The following is a 20,931-nucleotide window of genomic DNA, read 5'->3' as shown; positions in this document are numbered from 1 at the left end:
CACACACACACACATTCAATATTTTGATAAGAAAAAAGCTCAAAAGATACATTTGCAATATTTTCAACAAGCCTTCACAGCTATGATCTCACCTGCGGTCCGTCAGCAGCCTGGCTTATGGCACCTCTGTGCTCATCAGAAACAGTGCCCACCATTGTGTGTCTGATTCGGTGATGAGATTCCTCAGGAGAAGGATTCTAATTTATAAAGTAAAACATTTTCAGTTCAGGTTCATGACAAATTGTTTCATAGGGCCATTGAATCTTTCTCAGTGTTATTTTCGATAACACAATTTAATTTGTTTTTCCCTATAAAGACAAGACAATGAGTTGTTCTTACTGTGTTGGTTCTCCTTTTGCAGCAGGCACAGTATTTCAGGTACAGGAACAAAAGCAGAAACAGGAGCGCAAAACCATATATTACCCAGGCCACTGAGGTGGAGGAGAGAAACAGAACTCAGTTAGAAAAATAACAATGACATGGGGTTACAGTATTAACAGGTAAAAGACACAAATATGATGAAAGGACAAGAAATGTATCCTTACTCTGATAAGACATAGAAACAACTTTTGTAGGTCTATTGACGTTATACCAGATTTTTTTATATTAAACTGCTCTGTTCTGTCTCGACCAGTTGAGATGAGGGGAGAAAAATGGGGGAGAGAGGAACTACACTGCTCAGTTAATACTATACCAAGCAGATAAGCAGGGTTAGGGTTAGGGTTAGGGTTAATATGACTAAATCAAGCAAATTTAGTCATATTATTGATATTATTGAAAGATTATTTTGCTAAATTTAATGTCTCACATTTCACAAATGCATTTCATAGCTTTTACAGACTCTGAAAGCATTAGAGAGCACCTACATTTAAACATTTAACCTTCACGGCATTCCACAAAATATATCATACTGTACCAACAGAAACTATTTCTGTATTTAAAGAACTATTTAATGGACATGCTTTTTCTCTCTTAACGGCAGTTAGTTGAGTTTGGACAAAGATGAAATGTTGTACCTACCTAAATTTATTATGAGATCGAGGTCCATTTTCATCTTTGTAGTAGTCTCTCTTGGGCTCTCCATCTCCATATCTTGAAAACAGAATCAGTCCTTTGCAATGAAGCTGAAGGCAAACGTCTGACTCTGACTTTTTAGAGAGTCAGAGAGTTTCTGAGCACAGCACTACACACACACACACACACACACACACACACACATACACACACACACAAAGATTTCCGGATCATGCAGCAGGTAAACATTTACACCAAGTCGGTAGAGGGGTTGAGTTTCCGGCAGAAATAACTCACCTCTAACTACTTTGAAGAAAAAAGGCTCCGCAAAGCTGAGTCTTGTGCAGACTCTTGAAGTTACCACTCATGTCTAGTTTTATTGATTAATGAGCATGATGATTTGTAGACATTTTAAAATAGTGCACAACGAATGGTTGATTGCTGCCTCTTAGAAATATGAAAATACTGTAAGTTGAAGAGGAGAATGAGAAATAAGTAAAAATAAGAGATATGTAAAGAAGAGCTGCGAACAAATCATTTTAGTAAATTTAACAACGCAGCAAAGAAAAAACATTTTCATGATAACTTCACCCAAAACTGAAGTCATAAAAAAGAGCAACCGACTGTTGTAAGACTTGACTACTCTGTAGGGGCAGATCCCGGGTTGGAGCCGGGTGGCTGGTGGTGGTGGTCACTGGCCCTTATCACTTTTATTTTCCAAGATTTATGAAGGATTCAAAAGGAACTATTTTCAAAATCGACCTATTAATTCCACTAATGGAATCTTGCGAACCGTTCATCTTACCAGCTTCACACTTGGCTTGTGTATTGCTAATGGCCCATGGAAGTGCAGTGTGGCCAATTTGGACATGCTGTATTTTCAATATTGGTAAAAATGTGATAAACAGGTGACCAGCCCTTGTAGCTGTCAGTAATGACAGAGAAACCAGGAACAGTTGCTAACGTCCCTTTCGAGCTGACATATGAGTTGTTATAATAAAGGATAAATATGTCACTTCCTGTGTCTGTCACGTGGCGCTGAACCACACCCACTAATCACAGATTATGGTCCCAGCCATCAAGTGTAGACCACACAGTGACAATGTAATGTAAATCAAATTAAAGTTGTAAAATGAGACTTACCTCCTTTTGGCAGTGGGTGGTGCTATCACTGTCACTACATACAGACTAATAGATCTGTTCAGGTCAAAACACATGTTTCTCTTCAGATCATATAAATCTTTTACCTTTGAAACAGTCTAAGTCATCAAAGGAATCTATGAACCCTGTCACTGGGACATTAAAGCAAACTGACAAAAAGGAGTGTTTGATAATTATTATAATTAATAAACTATTCAAGCTGTTGTTTTATATAAAGCCTGTATATAAAGCCTTTGATACACAACATGGCTCAAAGATGACCCGGCACAGTTTTTATTTTTTATATCTTTGCAGTGAATGAATTTCATCATTCAATACTTCAGGTATTCCCCAATTAATTCTTATTAAACAATTTTCTTTGTTACTTTTTGAATATTTTTTCTTTGTATCACTACCATTCTAATGCACAACATGGGTAGAAAATTTGTCGATTCATTTCCAGTATTGTTTCACGCATGAGTGTTTCGTTGTTATATCTTAAAAAAGATTGGACAATGCACAGTGGAGTTATGACAACTGTTTCTCCTTTAGCTAAGGATCATCCTTCACCTAGGTCTTAAGAGACACGTTGAAATTTGACAAAATAACACGGTGTTTGACAAAAACAATTTGAGTTATTTTTAATCTCCAAGGAATCAAAATGACACTGGAATTTGAAGTTGATCTGATGAAAGCTCTAGGAGGAGTTTGTTAAGATTCACAACATGTAAAACAGCCAAAGTGGCCACTAAATCCAAAATGGCCGACTTCCCATTGAGTTAATCAAATTGGTGCTCTGGAGGAAAATTAACCAGCAACAAATCTTCAAAATAAAAGCACAAAGTTCATTTTGTCGTTGCAATGCTTCAAATTCGAAAAACTTATATAGCGTAATCAATCAAGTTTAATTTTTTGAAAAACATTGGATTTTAAATCTTCCCTGCAGATAAACCAGCCAGGTAAAATGAAAACAAAGGTGTCTAACTTCTCTCTGCCTTACTTGTACACCTGTGACCCTTTGTTGGACAAAGCTCTGTCATTCAGTGATACAAGTCGGAGTTGGAATCTTTCTCCTCATTCACTCCAATCTCCTCCTCATCCTTCATTCTAAGGAACTTCATTTCGTTCTATGAATGGCCGCTCACCAGCATCCTCCTCCTACTCCTCCTCCTGCTGCTCCCATCATCCCTCACTCGCTCTCCTCCAGTGATACTGTGCGGCGTGACGCGGTTGAACGATCACGACATGCCAGTTTAAATGTTAAGTGATGGAGGCAGATGTCCGCAGACTGTGATTCACGCTCAAGGAGAGAGGGAGGGAGCGGGGGAGGGAGAGAGAGAGAGAGAGAGAGAGAGAGAGAGAGAGAGAGAGAGAGAGAGAGAGAGAGAGAGAGAGAGAGAGAGAGAGAGAGAGAGAGAGAGAGAGAGCATTGGTCCTTATTCTCCTCACCAGTCTCCTCCGCTGTCAGAAGCGCACAGGGAGGACAACGGCATCATGGAGCGGATGGAGTCCATGGAACCGATCTCGGCGAACTACACCACGGCTTACCCGGAGATCCAGCCCGACAGCGGCTACGGCTCCGGAGAGACCGAGAGCCAGGCGAAGACTCCACCAGCCCCGACGTATGACGAGGAGTTGGTGCACAAGGTATGGAGACAAACATCTTTTAAACCAGGGATTGTGTGACTGAGACATTTGTCGGATCCAACAAATATAAAAAATAAATGCCTCTGTGATGCAGCCTGGTGCTGACCCTTAAAATACACAGGTCCTTAGGACACCAACACACACACACACAGGCACACGCACACACATAAACGCACGCCCCCACACGCAGTTGTTTATTAGGACTTTGCATTGACTTCTATTCATTGTGGACAGCTTTACCTACCCAGTCCATGCCTATATATCTCTAACCTTAATCTAACCACAATTCACACCTTACCACTAAATTTAACCAGGACCTCAGAAATCAAGTTTTGACTATAAATGGTAAAGGATCTGTATTTGATTTAATTAAATTCAATTTTATTTGTATACCGCCAAGTCCTAACACACATTAATTTGAGGTTCAATATCCTGCTCAAGGACACTCTGGCAGACAATGATGGAGATGGGAAAAACTGCCATTCTACCTCTTGAGCTACAGTGTTGTTTGCCACAAAAACGAGTACACACACACACACACACACACACAAACACTTTGAGTAACGTCTTTTAAATTTGTGCTCGTCATTATCATTAGAAAGAACTCCACTTGTTTATCTTCATTGAGAAGTTACATGGAGGCAGCATGGCGTGCATCATGGCAGAGTGATAATCAGGCATCCAGACTGTAAACATGTCACTAAGGTGAGGCTGCCAGCGCGTCAGCTTTCCTCCCTTTGGAATTCAGACATGAAAAAAACATTGTTTTCATCCACCACTTGTAGAAGCTCCGTCCCATCTGATCATTAAGGATGAGGACAGACAGAGGGAGGTGCAGTAGAGGGCACCCCAGGCCAAGGGTAGAACTACTCTGATTTTACACATCAAAATGGGTTTCCCGGGGATGAAGAGTGCAACCACATTTGTGGCAAAAATGTTGTGTAAAGGCTTTTGCGGCCCCAAGTCTGACAAATTACCTCAAGCGACGGTGGTGAGTAAAAGTGTGTGTGTCCTCCACGGTACAGTTTCACCCGTCTGTCTAATCTCTATCGCACATTGTCTGAGATGAAGGCACGCGCGATCGAATTGCAGACCCTCTGATTAGTGGACAACCCGTTCTACCTCCCGAGCCACAGTCACCTCTGTGTGAGGGTGTGTGAAAGAGGTCTATAGTAGTGACCTAAGTGACCGTCTAAAGTGCATTGAGCGTACATAATGGAAGACAATTGCAGTTCATCTACCATTTGACATTTGTAATTAAAAACATTGCACTCGCCTACACACATCCACAAATCATGAGTCCAGACTCCAGCCATTCACTATGTTCCTTCCAGTGCTGACCTTTGACCTGCTATTAGAAAGAACACAGAAAAAGAAAGCTCCCTTGTGGCTTCAGGGAAATGTCACATTATTTTACATTTTATTTCAGGAACAGCTTCAAAGTCATTGTGAGGGAAGTCAGTCAAGGCCTGTGTCATTTTTATATCTGGCCGTTACTTTGCCACGCCCCACTTCCCTTGTTAATATTGGTCGCCGTGGGAAATAAGTGTGCCCACGGATACTGTTATATTTATATTGACACTTAACTTGAAATCTGATATCACAGCTTTATTATTGATTTTGCTCCTCAGAGCGAGACTGTAGCTCAGAGAATGTCATTAGTGAGAGTTTAGTGAGAATTGAGTTTCCCCAAGGGTTGATGGTCCGATGAGACATAAACTTTGTTACCCTCATGTAACCCCAGTGCTCTTTGAACAGCTTCCTTTAATTGCCATAGTGACTTTGTGTGCCTGTGTGTGTGTGTGTATGCATTTGTGTAGGGAGCAGGTGCTATGCAAAAGTGTAAATTATCGCAAATCCAGCTGTTCTTTCAAAGAAATCAGCGACAGTACTTTTAGATATGAACAATTTGGCCATTTGGCCATCCATTATTTCTCTATCTCATATTTCTGTCTTTCGCATTAGCTTCTTTGGTCTCTATTCTATCTCCGCTCTGTTTCCCCCAAGGAGCCATGATTACACAACAGAACAGCGGCTTGTTTGAGTGCTCTTCAGTAAGGCCAGTGGTTAGATATGGAGCTGAAATGACAAATCCTACACATGCATTACACAATCTCTTTATCTTTCCCCACCAGGGTGATATTAAGCTCCAGCCAACAGTTTTATTAAAATACTTATACTGTTGATCTTGTGATATATCAATCAATATTTCTGCGATTTGGTAAAAGATGTCTTTAAAGTCTTTACAGGTCTAAATGAATGTAAATTTTTGTATTGTGAGTCATTTTTCAAATCCTTTTGAAAGACCAAAACATCCAGCGTGTTCCTCTCTCCATACGTTTTAAAATCACAAACCTGTTTGGGCCTCTCAACTCAAATCCCAGTGGTTCCCATTAAAGCTGCACTTAAATCAACATTGTTTATATGAACAGGGACTAGGTATATTGTGTAAAATGTCGCTCATGACTCATAAAAAAAAATGAATGCCTGAGTCTCCAGTTCACTTCAGCTTTACGCTGCACTTTAGTGTCTTGCATCACATTGTTTTGGTTTCACGGCCCGCAAACAACAGGCAGCTGTTTCATGTGTTTCCTGTGTTTTAGGTGAATGCATCGATGATGTGTAGTGATCTCTTTTGTGCTTCCAAAATGCAGATGGCCTACAAATCAATAAAGTGCCTTAACGCCTCCTGTGGTGACAATTCTGCTCACATTACGCCACATCGTTATCCTATAATGTTACAGTGAAGTTGTTTTTCTGAACATATTCATGAAGAATGAATTATTCAATTTTTTTCTAACAGTTCCTAAAAACACCAGCTATCCCCACATTAGTTGTTCCACACTGATGCTGAGGTGATGTGTTTCAATTTATTATCTTATTTAAGTGTCATTATGGCTATCTGTTCATTTTCATAGTTATTGTATTGGTAAAAAACTTTCTTTATACATTACATTTTACATTTGTAGCTGAGACTACATTACATTTTACATATAGCAGAAATCATAATAGATTAATTTATTCATTCAGTTTTCGAATACACAAGCATATTGAGTCTTAGGGGAAGAAATCCTACACATGCAGTCATCCACACCTTGCCATGATGTTGTAAAGTTGTGTTATCCATCAAACTGAAGCTTCTCTAATCTGCTTTTCTACTGCGGCTTTGAATCCCAGCAGTGCTGTGTCATAAACTTGATAAATTAGTGGCAATATGAGAACTGTCAAATTACAGTACACAGCACTTTATTTGTCCCCTCAGGAAAAGAACTGTGATGATTCTCATGTATCAGGCCGAGAGGATCCACAGAATCTAAGAACTGCAAATTTGCAATTTGCTACACTGCTCTCCAGTGAAGGGACTTCCACACTGGACTTAAGGGAGGGAAATTCACTGGCACTTAACAATTCCTTGGATTAATAAATATTCTCTCTTTCCTCATCACTCTCTCTCCACACCAGACACTCTTGTGCACAATATACTGTTTACATCATCCATGTCTAATTCCCGGACATCTGTGGTGCTTTCAGTTAATTGCCTCCTGGCTCCTGTGGGGTTATAGGAGACAGGCCGACTTCCCAGCTCTGTTACCATGGAAACAGCGTCATAGTCTTCTCCCACCAGAAATCCTACACATATATCCTGATCCTCATCAAGTCTACATATGCATGTGTAATTCTACAAGCATGGTTTTTTCCCTTTATTGGTTCTGTCCTCACACATTCGCAAGCAAATATTATCGGACACGCTCTCAGTGAGTTCCAGTAAACAGGATCAGCTTTTATTACGTCATCGAAGGATCAGATGATGATAATGTTCCTGCTGGTTTGTAATATGTTCTGTGTTTTAGTCACAGCCAGTGTGTGTGAACATTTCCGATCTTTCATTATAATAATATTATACAATATAATATAATGTAATTACCCCAATGTGGGAATTAACACTATATTTTGCGTATTAGGTCCACTTAAAGGTAAAAAAAAAGATCAGAGAACTCAAGACAAGTATGTAATATTGTGAGAGACTAGTGGGAAATTCAGAACAATACAGCATAAAGTTGACTTTTAATATTAATATTTAATTCCCGTAAATGTACAACTTATTTCTTGTAATATTACAACTTGATTCCTCAAAATGTTGGACTTTTATCTTGTAATATTGTGTGACTCATAATATTATGACTTATTTATCGTAAATGTACTCGTAATGTTGTGCCTTAATCTCTGTAAATCAATTGCTTTTTTCTTTTTCTTCTTTTTCTTCCAATTTCTATACAAAATATTGGATATTTATTATATATTTTCCCCTTTAAGCGACCCTATAGGACAAGCATGCATTGGCCTCCTTCATGACGAGCACATGCACCTCTGGAGAAGCCACTAATGAGCCAATAAAGATTAGGCTAACATTAGCAGCTCTGTGCTACTTACTCTGTGTTGGATTGGTTTAACACTCCAGCAGCCAACATCACCTATAGCATCACTCCCAAACCTATCAGTTAGTCCTTAACCTAAAAGCTTTATATCTTGTAAATAAAAAAAAAAATATATATATAGACATAAACATATGCATATAGTTAACCTAGGCAATCACACAATGTACATTTACTTAGCTGTACTAATTTTGATTAAAGTAGCTCTACAATGTAAAATGAGAAACATTTTGTTGAATCTTTACATTTATTGCTGATTGTTTGTACATTATATCACTTAAATAACCATCAAGCACAAAATCTACTTTTCTTGAGTCAACTGAACACTACAGACCTTGATTTGAGCCAACTCAACAAAATAAATCTGCATTACCTCTTTTTGAAATCAACAGTTTCAAAGGTTGTAGTTGTTCAGTATGCTGATATGCTAACATTCAAAAGTAGCCCCATTCACTAAGATGATGCTGATAGGAAAGTCAACAGTTAGTTATTAGCAGGTGTCAACCATATTAAATTCATCTTGCAACAGTATCACCTGTAAGATACATGCCAACTGAACCTGTTCATGTCAGTTATATCTCCTATGCTGCTCCTCAACTTTCAACATCGATACATGCAAGTAAAGTCACATTTATAGATACAGGGAAAAAATGAACAGCCTAGTTTTTGAGACAACCAAAAAACGTTTGTTTGTTCGAGAGATCCAGACCAAGTGGTTTGAAACATGTGACAACCTATATTTTTTAGCCTGGTTCCAATGCTCCACAAGCATTGAGCATTTTATTGTGTTACCTTTTCATCATTGATTAATTATTGAACATTTTAAGCATGATTCCTCTTTCACTCGCTTCATTGGCGTGTGATTCAAATGCAGACCAACTAAATGAAGTCACTGTTGGCGCCTGAGTAAAGCTGATGAAATGGTGAAAATTCAGAAACAGGATGTGTATTTTCTCCCATGCTGAGCTGTGGCACTTTCCTGTTGGTTTATTAAAATCCCTGAGATCAAAGTGAAGCTATAAGACGTGTCTGTGAAAAAAGCTGCTTGAGCCTCTCAACTCTAATCCTCCCTCCACCTCCCTTTCAGGCTTTATCATTCATAAAGCATTAAGATGAAACTGAGCTGCAGGTGAAAGTCGGCCTGGTTCAGCAAATATTTGCTTTTAACCTGACTTCACTTTTTACTTTCTCGCTGTGTCTTTCTTGTTTGGCCTCGACAGTTCGGTTGGTCCAAGATTGAGGTCACTTTTGGTCATCTTAATCCAGGCATTAAACCAGGACCACGTTCAGAAGAGGGTTTACCAAGACCACATTGGGCGTTTTGTGTAGCTGTTAGGCATCTTTGACCCCAGGAAATAGGAAGGTCCCTGCTACCTGCTAGGTTGTACTCCGAAAGTACAATGAAGGGCCGTGGAGCGATGAACTCTTCTGACTGGTTGAGTACTCCAATATTTTATTTCAGACACTATGTCATAGATGTCATAGTCTCTCAACAAATAGGTACAGAATAAAGCATGTTTGCTGTTGTTGCAGGGTCTCACACATAGTGATGGATGACATGATGGCTCACCTAAAGTGAGGCCAAAGCGTCTTGATCACCTCCTGGTGGTTGGCTACAGAATAGGTCATAATTCCCTCCTACTCTATGTTAGTGGATGGGACATCAACCAAGCTAAAAAGTAGACATCAAATTAAGAATTTGTTTATCGCCAAATCATAATATGTATTATCTCCAGGCGCTTTACATGGAGGGTCAAGACCTTAGAAATGAGAGGGAAAGAGAAACCCAACAGTTCCAACAATGAGCAGCACGTTGGCGACTGTGGAGAAAAAAAACTATCACACTGGTTTATGTCCATGTGCGATTTTTTATAATACGTTTGTTTTTGATTAGTTATTCAATGCTATTAAAACTGAGTAAAACATCTTGATTGACAGCTGAGACTGACTCAGGAATGTTGTCAGTGGACCTTGATACTGCGGCTCCATCTCCATATCAGACTCTATCTTCAAATGCACAAGATGGCAGCATTCGTATCGGGGACATTTTGGATTCATTGCCTGTCCGACACTTTAAATGGCGCCAATGTTGTTGTATAGTTTTCTGCATTACCGCCACCTGGTGGACTGGCGTTGATCGGCTTGTTGGTTTTTCATATGTCAGCGGGCATGTTTGCCTAATGTTCCAATGTCATTAGACAACGGTGAAAAAACAGACAAGCTGTCTAAAGGAACCTTTTAGATCCTTTAAGTTTTTGTTTGAAACATATTCAAAGATCATAATACAGAAATGACAGGAAATGAAGGCGGAACGTTCACTTCTGTGTGTGGAGGTGTTGAGTATCTCAAAGTGATTTTCTTCTAAATGGGCTAAAAATTAAAAGACAGGCCTGTATTGACTGCTGACTAACTCGTTCTGAAGGTTATCCTGCTCAGCCAATGAGTCACACTGTAGCAGCACACTGCCAAGCTTTTGAAAAGCCCAATATTGTTTGTGCTGCTTAGAAACTGAAGTGTCCACCGTGACGCAAATGCTGATTCATAACCCTAAACTATAAAATTATTCTGAGATATCAGCCAGTAAGGAATTTCGAGGGTGGCTCTTACTCCATTATAGACCTCTTAAAGTCATTTTACTCATACTTTATCCAAGTACACCCACTAAGAGCTTTATTATTAGCACATTACTAATATTGCTTAAGGCATTGATTTTGCTCTTAAATTGGGTCTTTGTGACACGTATTCAACAAAATGTTGGAGGCATTCCTCTGAGATTCTCCTCTATGTTGGCATGACGACATCACATTGTTTCTGCAGATTTTGTTGGATTGGATTCAAGTTGGCTGACAGTTCATGAAGTTTGAGATGCCTTTTGCTTGGTGACATTGAGCATAATCCAGATGAAAATATCCATTAGCATTAGAAAAGTGACTCAGGAAGTAGAGCTGTCTGTGACTGAGCCTGGTCCGTTTACTGCAGGCAGGTTGCGTCTGTGGATTCACAATGTTCATGTCAAATTCTGACCTGACCATCTGCAGGCTCCTTTCCAGGGTACTTTTATTTCCAGTTGAGTGACCATAGCCTGGTTGCAGTTTCTTTCTAAAACTATAAGAATGACCTGCACTAACTGAGCCATAGCAAGTACAGATTTGCTGCAGTCCACAGAATCCTGAAGCCACAGCTGCAGCACCAAAACCTGTTCACTTGTTTACTCAAGGTTTGGTGTCGGCCTGTTTATTCAAAGATTATTAACATTAAATGCATCGCTGTAAAAATCATTCCAAATCAACACTGTACGTCATTGGACTCTACATGCTCACGATAGGTGTTCCACAATCATTTATGGAATATTTAGAGAGACAGGGTAAATGGTCTGTATTCACAATGGTTTTCTAGATTTGATGAAAGCACTTTACTGTAAGGTTTTTTTTGCCCTTCAGTCATTCACACCTATTCATACAGTGCATTTATGTGCAACACTCTTTCTAGGGGCAATTCCCGACTCAGTTTCTTGCCCAGGGACACTTTGCCATGCAGAAGGGGGAGACTGGAATCGAACCACAGTCTGATGAGAACATTACTGAGGCTTCTGACCTGTGTCTGCATGATTTTCTGCATTGCACTCGTGTAACTGGATGATTGCATAAGCAGGTGTATTACTGTTCCTAATAAAGTGCTTGTGTGTATGTTAAACTCATCAGGGTCACTAATGCTGATGAGACTCCTGAGTGTTCTGTGTGTGTTTTCCTGCAGACAATCCTGGTCGGGGACAGTGGAGTGGGAAAGACGTCTCTGTTGGTGCAGTTCGATCAGGGCAAGTTCATTCCTGGCTCCTTCTCTGCCACAGTGGGCATTGGATTCACGGTGTGTGTGTGTGTGTGTGTGTGTGTGTGTGTGTGTGTGTGTGTGTTTGTGTGTGTCTGTGTGTGTGCATGTGTTTATGTGTGTGTGTTTGTGTGGGGGCATGTGTTTGTGCATGTAAAATGTTTGTATCTGTATCTTTAGATCCACTACGTTCTCTTTTGAAGTTCAACTGGAAAAGTCCCAAGTGTCAGTTCAACAAAATTGTTTCTTATTTATCTACCGTGCTGTTAGATTTGGCTCCATTTGCCGAGATATAGGTTCAAGATTCCTGGCTCTGCTTCGATGCAATTGTAATGAATGGTAATTTGTATTTTAAAGTCACAAATTATGTTTTTTTTAATGCTGGATAACACATATTTCAGATTCACATATACAGAAAACAGAATTGCCCCTACATAACGTTCTTTAAAATATGGTAACCTGATAATTCTCTATGACATAAATTAAATGAGCTACTTGTACCAGCAGAGACTATAGAAACATATAGCTCAGGACGTTAACGTCTTTGCTGCACACCAGCACAGTGACTCATAGGTGGCAAGAAAGAACCGGTTCCGTTAAGTCTGTGTGTGTCTGCCCCTGTAGCAATTTTGACTCGAGTACCTGTTCCTCGAGTGTGTTCTTTTCTATTTATGTTAGATGGATAAGGTTTGACTCACTAATAGCCTGCAGACTGGATTATTTTTTCATGGCAGCTTGTTATGATGGAGGCAGGTTTTATTTTAGAAGGGAAATGGTGAAAGTTCGCCACACATCCTTATTTAGTAGCCGATGCTTGAAGCTGGGTGATAGCAGTTCTACAGCAGCTGTCATGCTAATGGCTAACATGCAAGAGAGTTCTTGGCAAAGTCACAAGCACATAGTCACAACATCAGCTGCTGCGAGTAACCTAGCTCATCAGTTCATCTAAAACCCAAGTCTGCTGTGGAGCATTGAGAGGTGGAATGAATGGTACCACACTTGGAAACATATAATGGAGTAATAGTCTTCTCAAAGTCCGGATACTTATAATCATGTGGAGCTGATGAGCCAGAATATGAAGTTCTTTGTTACGTGTATACTCAAGTACAACTTAAGATTCTCCATATTTCCTCATTAAAACACAGACAACAGACTGATCTTCTGATCAAATCCCTCTTTATTAAATCAATGCAAAGCAATCATTTCAAGTTGTCCTAATATAAGCTCTTGACTTTCTAACCATTTTTTAAAGTTAGACAGATTATTTAAAATTTTGTCAAATGACAAATATATTATTAGCTTTGAAAAGATTTTATTAATGATTTCTCAGAACACATTTCCTTAGAGCAAACATTTATTGTTTTTACATTGCACATTTGTTTCAAAATTTCAAAAACAATCTTGGTGAGACCATATAAGTCAAACAGTCGACAGTGAGGTCTGTGGGTTATCCAGAGGAAGATGGACAGTGAATTATAGAAAAGAGGATGCTGCTGTTGAGTTTAGACATGTATTTTTAAAATTTGTTTTGAAACAGAGGCAGACATTTTTAAACCTTAGCTAATAAAGTGGAAAAATAATCATGCATGAAAGTAACTTAGTAACTTTTTTTAATGAAGGAATTGATCCTTTACTCATTACTATGTCTGATCATCATCTGTTCTGTTTCTGTACATTAATTAAAATCTGCTTCTGCTTTCTAAGAACAAAGTGGTGACTGTGGACGATGTAAAGGTCAGATTACAGGTCAGTGAGTTCCTTGCTGTGCTTTCACTACAATAGCCTGTTTTTAGAGCGCAGGCTGGTTTTATTTTCGACAGCATGTGTTGTGACAGAAAATTATAGTCAGCCTTGTGAAACCAGGCCACATCACCAAGTATAGCTTTTTTTTCTCCTTTCTGTTTCAGATTTGGGACACAGCAGGACAGGAGAGGTTCAGAAGTGTGACACACGCATATTACAGAGATGCACACGGTATGCCAACTCACAGATTTCCTTTTTCAATCCACAACTGTTACAGTTATGTAGACACTTGCATTATGAGACACATGTTCATCTGTTGGTTTTTTGTCTCCAAAGCTTTGCTCCTCCTGTATGACATCACCAGCAGATCGTCTTTTGACAACATCAGGGTAGGTCTGGGCTATAGAGTGGGTAGACATATGGAAAAGAGTGGGTTGGGAGGGAGGGGAAGTGTTCTAGTGTGCATGCCTATAATTGACCCGTACGTATCTGTCTGTCTCTGTTGTTCCAGGCATGGCTAACGGAGATCCATGAGTATGCGCAGACCGACGTAGTCATCATGTTGCTGGGCAACAAGGTGAGATTGGAGTGGTTTAAGAATCTCAGCAAGTGAAGAGTGTTAGGGAGGAGAGAGAAGGAACATGTGCATGATGCATTTCATAAAAAGAAGCTAGATGAATCCTTTAGAGGAAAAGGAACTGACCGGCAGAGGGCGTGGTTATTACTATTTATATATTCTCTATCAACAATAAAATTAGAGGAGTTCAGAGTCCAATCTGAAATGAGACGCTCTGTAAACTGCATCACCATCTCGTCCCACTGTTACAGCTGTTGCCTAGCAACACAGCAGAAGCTGGACATAGAGAAAGTTTTAATGCCCTTTTGTTTGTTTTTAACGTGTGAAAACAAGCGCGATACTCAAGCATTGCTGTCATTACCCCTCTGAAAAACGGTTTATCACTCAAGCCAAATTAATCCTGGGATATGTTGGGCAGGGAGGAATCCACCCGCGGAGCTTTTGTTTCTCGGCGAGGATGCAATTGCAGTTGACAGAGCCTTCAAAGTGGGACTGCCTAGTCACACACTGTGACGTAATCAGAGTTCAAATGCAGCTTCCGAAGGATGTGGCTCAGCTGTATATATTTAAGTAGCAGGGCAACAAAACGATGCAAACAATAAAACTAAAGAAAAAAAAAACAAATGTACATTTTTAAGTCCCCAGATCCAACTGCAGAACCTTGGGGTGCTGTTTCTTTTTAAACCTAGCCAAACATTATTGTAGAGTAGGAGCCTTTAGATGTAGCTTGAAAGAGTGAAATCCGTTTTTACCACCTACATGTTTGTACACCTGTGACTACAAAAGGAAATCTTATCCGGGATTTCTTTTCAAGACTCTTGAATCTTGCAAGATGAAATATCCAATTAGGTTTTTCAAGATTCTTATTTTGCCACAAAGTAAACAATGTATTTTTTTTCCAAGCACCTATTTAGATGAATATTTACATAGATGTATTTGTTTTGTTAGATGTTAAATAGCCCAGCTCTGTTTTAACACAACCCATAGTTTTCATCAATTGGTTTGACTGTGCAGCACTGGATCAAAACTATTCCCACACATTTTTTTGATCAATTATTAACAATGATAATAGGAAGCAACTAATACAAAATAAAAGATCCGTACATACTTTTTTGGAATAAAGGTCAGAATGATAACACCCACTTTTATTCACTGCTTGTTTTTCTTTGCTGGATCTCTGCGTCAGGCCGACATGAGCAGCGTGAGAGCGATCAAGAGAGATGAAGGAGAGAGGCTGGCCAGGGTGAGTCATTCATTCACTACTGTACAACCACAGCTGATACTGGGTTTTGTCCTTAACGTAACAGGCACAATGGACACTGCATTTATTACACCAGGTATCAGGGTGACATTTGAATCTGGCTAACATCTTATGTAAATGGTCCCTGAATATAACAGTGACTTGACTCACTAACCTCCAGCGGGTTCAAACTCAAATTAGAATGTTTACTGTTCTGTACTCTCTAAATGATTGTTCCCCGGTGTTTGCTCCTGTTCATGTCTACAGGAGTATTCAGTTCCCTTTATGGAGACGAGTGCCATGACCGGAGTCAACGTAGAGCTGGCCTTCACTGCTGTGTCCAAGTAGGAAACACACAATGTCACTTAATGTTTTATTCAGACTCTGCTGCTTTCAGACATGCACTGAATTCCAGATAACCTCCAGAAATTATCTGGATTGGCAATATGTATGATCCCCAGACTTTCTATAGCCAGTCCCCTAGTATAAAGCCCACAGAAACTCCAATTAAGCCAAGGTGAAAAAACAACAGGAGATCCTCCACATGATTCACCACGAGCAGGTAGGCATGTTGATGAAGTCTCTAACACTGATGAAAAACTGAAAAAACAAAAAGAAAACAAATATCTCAGGATGAAAAAGTGGAGACACACATGTAGAAGACGCAGACGAAGATGTCAAGAGAGCTTTTGGTGACACGGGCCGACGCCAGTGTTAATGTGCTGTCAACAAAAACATGTGATCTCCACAGCATAATCAATACGTTGCATCCTGCCTCTGCCTGCAGCTCCACCATTCGCCTGAACACTCCTGAGAGTTCTGTGTTGTGGTGAACGTGTCTGGGCGGATAATCTCCTGCTGCGTTGTGCATGTGTGAAATGCAAACTCCAGAGGTCATGTCTGAAAACGTCATAAATGTTCCTTCGCCCCCGGCTTCCTCCTTTATCATCAGTTTAGAACTGATAATAATGTTACATCTGTCTGATGGTGTCAGAACTTTTTGTATTTTTCTTCTGGAGCAGGGTACTATTATATTCCATGAAAGCCTTGTTTAACTTATATTTGTTCCATAGTTCGTTGATCATGTAAGGAACAATGAGTATATGTCAATCTAAACACCAGCCCTCCACATAAAAGTCACTTGAGATAATGTATTTTTGAGTGATTTTGCAATAATTATTTTTGATAAACCATGCTATGTAAAGTAGCCATTGTTTCATTGGAAGATTTAAGATATTTTGCCATTTATTACAGTTTTAAGACATTTTTGCTCTCATACTTACCTATTAATGTATGTTTCCATTACACGTGGAAATTATAAAAGGACCAGTTTATTTGGGGTGCAACCCAGTTCTTTTTCATGAATTACATGCACAGTGTAAGGGATTTTGGAAGAACAAAAAACTTGGATTTATACTTTGAAACCCTTCATAAATATTTACCAAGATGAATATTCATAAAACTCTTTAATATCTGGCCATTTTAAGTTGTTTTTTAAATCCATGGCTCTCTCCATTTATTTACCATTTATGTATTTCTTTATTTACCAACACTGAATTTATGTTGGATCTCTAATTCATTTGTATCCATAAATTGACCAATTTTAAGATTGTTTTTACCCTGTTATATGATTAAATTCTTGATGTGTTCACAGATTCATTATAGGCTCAAATGATCCATCCATACTGTGTTAGGAACTCTCTGATGTGTGGTTCTGTTCTTCAGGGAGCTGAAGCACCGAGCCGTCCAGCACCCCAGCGAACCAAGTTTCCAGATTCATGAATACATTGAAGCACGGAAGGAGAAGTCAGGCTGCTGCAGCTACTTCTGAGTCCTCCTCCATACATTCTGGCTGACCAGACTGCTGAGTAGGAGGAAGTCCTGTTAACTCACTTCTGCTCCCGAAATATGATGCTGCCAGTCACCCAAGACGAAAAGCCAAAAGTAGAGCGGTAGAGGACAAACCAAGCTATAAACTCACAAAACTGCTGACTGCAGTTTCTCTAATACTTTAGACTGATTTTTATCATTATCATTATGATCATTATGATCTACTGAATATTTGTAGGAGACATTTTAAGAAAATCCTTACATTATGCTATTTGCTTTCTATATGAGAGTGAGATGATAAGATCAATACAATTTCATAGGTAGACTAGCTTAGCATATACAGAAGGTGGAAGGCCAGTGGTTTCCTTCTTTCTTTTCTTATCACACCTGAACATACATCAATGTGATAAGAACTACCAAAAAGACCAAAACGAACACCAAAATTTCTTTCATCTGTTTAAATTTTGTGTTGCAACCAGCCACTCGGGGGGGATCCAGATGAATTTGCTTTACTTTTGATGAGCCTTCATGTTGACCATATTTATATACAGTCGATGGTACAAATATATTTGTTCGTAAGTGACTCACAAGTTATTCAACTACATTTGTGGCATTCAGGTATTGCTAACGTCAGCATGCTATCATGTTCATAATGACAATGTTAGCATGTGTGTTACACAATATAAGGGTGACCATCTTCGGTTTAGCATGGTGGTATACTAAAATGTACTAAAAACCAGTAAACACAAAGTACATCTGAGGTTGTTATAGGAACACTCACAGTCTATCCTCAGGGAATATGAATTTCTAAATCAACGTTTTGAGAGTCTTTGTTGAGACATCTGAGCAGTAAACAGAAAAGTCAACATTAACATTATGGTGGGGCTGAATCCTCTGATGAGCACGAATGTTTGAACACGTTTCCAACAGCACTGCTGTTAATACTTAACCTTATCATCTAACGCTCAGCAAGAAAGCAAAGGAGGTATTTTCCAACATGTCAAACTATTACTATGTATAATTTATGCTTTTGTTTTAATGCTTTGTTTTTATCCTGCAAGGTCATATTTGTTAATATTTGTTGATTATTTGCCTTACAAATCACTGACGCACAACCATCATTGCTGCAACCTTGTGCAACAAACAGGTCCAGACAAAGGCCACACACAATGGCTGTGTCATGGATTCCGAATCAAAGCCAAGTGTGTGGACACAAGCCCTGCCTATCCGTGACTTATTCACACTACTCCAATTCTTCAGAAACTCCTCCATAAGGGACAGCTGGAGAAAATGCTGATGTTTCAATGATAAAAAAAAATGTATTGGTCACCTGACATGTGGAGGATGAAAGATTGCTGAATAAGAACAGACGGAATATGAGATGCTTGGATTTCCGATGTTGTCCTTCATTTGGGAAACACCTAATACATAGGTGTGAGTGAGTTAACAGATTTTTGATAATTGTTTTCAACATGTTGGCTGCATTACTTTTCTCCTAAAAGTTATATTAATTTATCTATTTATGTATTTATTTCAGTTTGCATGTCTGCTGGATTGCATGTAGCAGATCTGTGTGCCGTGCCTCCAGAACATACAGTATTACAATCTATTTATATTTATATTTACATTGAGAACAACGTAGAAATGTGAACAATTAATGTAGATATCTAATCATATTTCAACTCAGGGCTCTCAGGGTTACATTTTGTTTTGAAATACAATACCCAATGTGTAACCAGACCACCTATTAAAGCTGCATTCTTTAATAAGAATTAATTTAGGGTTGAGTGTCTGGCAACAATGTATAGGTTTGGTCTTCACACTCTCATTTTGGTCGCCACCAACTCCTGAGATACCTGGTTCTTTGGCTGCTATGTTCTATGCTTTGCAGCTATATCTATCTGTCAGACGCCCAAACATTTACAAAACAATTACACACATATTTGTTTCCACCAGTGGCTATATACAACTATTGATTGGTGCAGATTCAAAGCACTGATGATGTCACAGAAACGGTTTCATGTTTAAAAGAAGCACGTTTATGAACAGTATGCAACAAATGTTTGATTGATCGATAATTGTATGCTCTTTGTCAGCTTTAGGCAGCTCAGGTCTTGATCTACAATGACTCAGATTGTGGCCATTAGACTTTGTATACACTGAACAGTTGTCTGTTGTCAGGGCCACTAACTGCTAAAAGTTATATTTGATGTGTTGTATGCTGCAGAAAAAATAAATTATTTTAACTGACCACACGTTATATCAAGTGTGTGTGTGTGTGTGTGTGTGTGTGTGTGTGTGTGTGTGTGTGTGTGTGTATGTGAGTGTGTGTGTTTGCACAAAGAGAGAGAAAGAAAATAACTTTAATTGACTTTACTGTATTGAGAAACTATACAGAGAATAAATAGAAACTTTACTTCCTGTTTGCGGGACGAGCCTTCAAAATAAAAGCATACGTAATTTACCACTGAGTTAAATAATTGTTTCTTTTGTGGAATCATTATAAAAAGATACAATTTGCTTATCTGTGTTGAGAAATTATGCTAATATGTGACCTCTCAGCCAAAACTGCCTCAAAAGGAAACTTTGGATAGTGTACATTTTTGCTCCTCAAAAGTGAAGGAGCTGCTCCCGATGTAAATAAAAATTATTTAAATATAAAGGGCCCATTCTAGGGTGTAGAAAACCACAAATTGTGCAATATAGATGAAACACACCAGTGGACACATCATTAGGATCTAAATCCTACACACTGAACCTTTAATAGAATGTTTCTAATTAATTGGATATTTTCTTTATTTATGCTAATATTCTTTATTAAACGAACATGACTTTTCTATGTAAATATGAATGAATGAACTTCTATGAATAGTAAACATTATCTTATTCAGCTTACGTGTTTACAATAATGATTAAAAATTGGTCATATTGAGCTTGACATGCATTAAACAAGGTGATTAAGGCTTTGTTTTATACAATATTTATTATATGTCGATCTAATGAGAAGAACAGATATTACATAAGTCGTAGAGGTCAAAATTGTAAACATGTTACCAGATTACCCAAATTAACCCTAAATACATACAGTACATACATACATACATTCATACATACAAACCAACATACATACATACATACATCGAACAAACAAATATACATAGATACATACTAAAAATATACACACATACATACATACATGCATGTCATGTCAGGTCAAGATGCTCTAAGACCCCAACTATTCTTTTATTGAAGGAGTCCATGAAACCTTTGGTCCTATAACGGTTCCGGACCAGATTTGAATAATTCTGTACTCCACTAATCTCTCCATTCACTGCCAGGAGATATCAACTCTGCGCGCAGGAAGGTTTTATTTTGAAAATCTCAGGACCTCTTCTCATCTCATTACTGCAGCTTTGGCAGTGATACAGTGTAATAACCATGTATAACACTGAGAGCCACGGTTGCAACACAAAAGTTCAGGA

General features: G+C 38.8%; 1 protein-coding gene across 1 annotated transcript; it reads left to right on the top strand.

Annotated features, from left to right (window-relative positions):
- The first annotated feature begins 3,648 nt into the window (after positions 1-3,648).
- On the top strand, positions 3,649-17,450 carry LOC133028085 (ras-related protein Rab-37-like). Its single transcript, XM_061095281.1, has 9 exons — positions 3,649-3,801; positions 11,988-12,098; positions 13,764-13,805; positions 13,967-14,033; positions 14,139-14,191; positions 14,314-14,379; positions 15,566-15,622; positions 15,887-15,963; positions 17,345-17,450. Exons 1-9 carry the CDS (start codon positions 3,649-3,651, stop codon positions 17,448-17,450), a joined length of 732 nt encoding a protein of 243 aa, XP_060951264.1.
- The last annotated feature ends 3,481 nt before the right edge of the window (positions 17,451-20,931 follow it).

This window comes from Limanda limanda, chromosome 21 (genome assembly GCF_963576545.1).
Source record: "Limanda limanda chromosome 21, fLimLim1.1, whole genome shotgun sequence".
NCBI lineage: Eukaryota > Metazoa > Chordata > Actinopteri > Pleuronectiformes > Pleuronectidae > Limanda > Limanda limanda.
This window is presented reverse-complemented; position numbering and strand designations above follow the sequence as displayed.

Coding starts and splice junctions, on each gene's coding strand:
- LOC133028085 (XM_061095281.1), top strand. CDS start 3,649: ATGGAGCGGATGGAGTCCATGGAACCGATCTCGGCGAACTACACCACG. Junction 3,802..11,987: donor ACGAGGAGTTGGTGCACAAG/GTATGGAGACAA, acceptor GTTTTCCTGCAG/ACAATCCTGGTCGGGGACAG. Junction 15,623..15,886: donor AAGGAGAGAGGCTGGCCAGG/GTGAGTCATTCA, acceptor TCATGTCTACAG/GAGTATTCAGTTCCCTTTAT.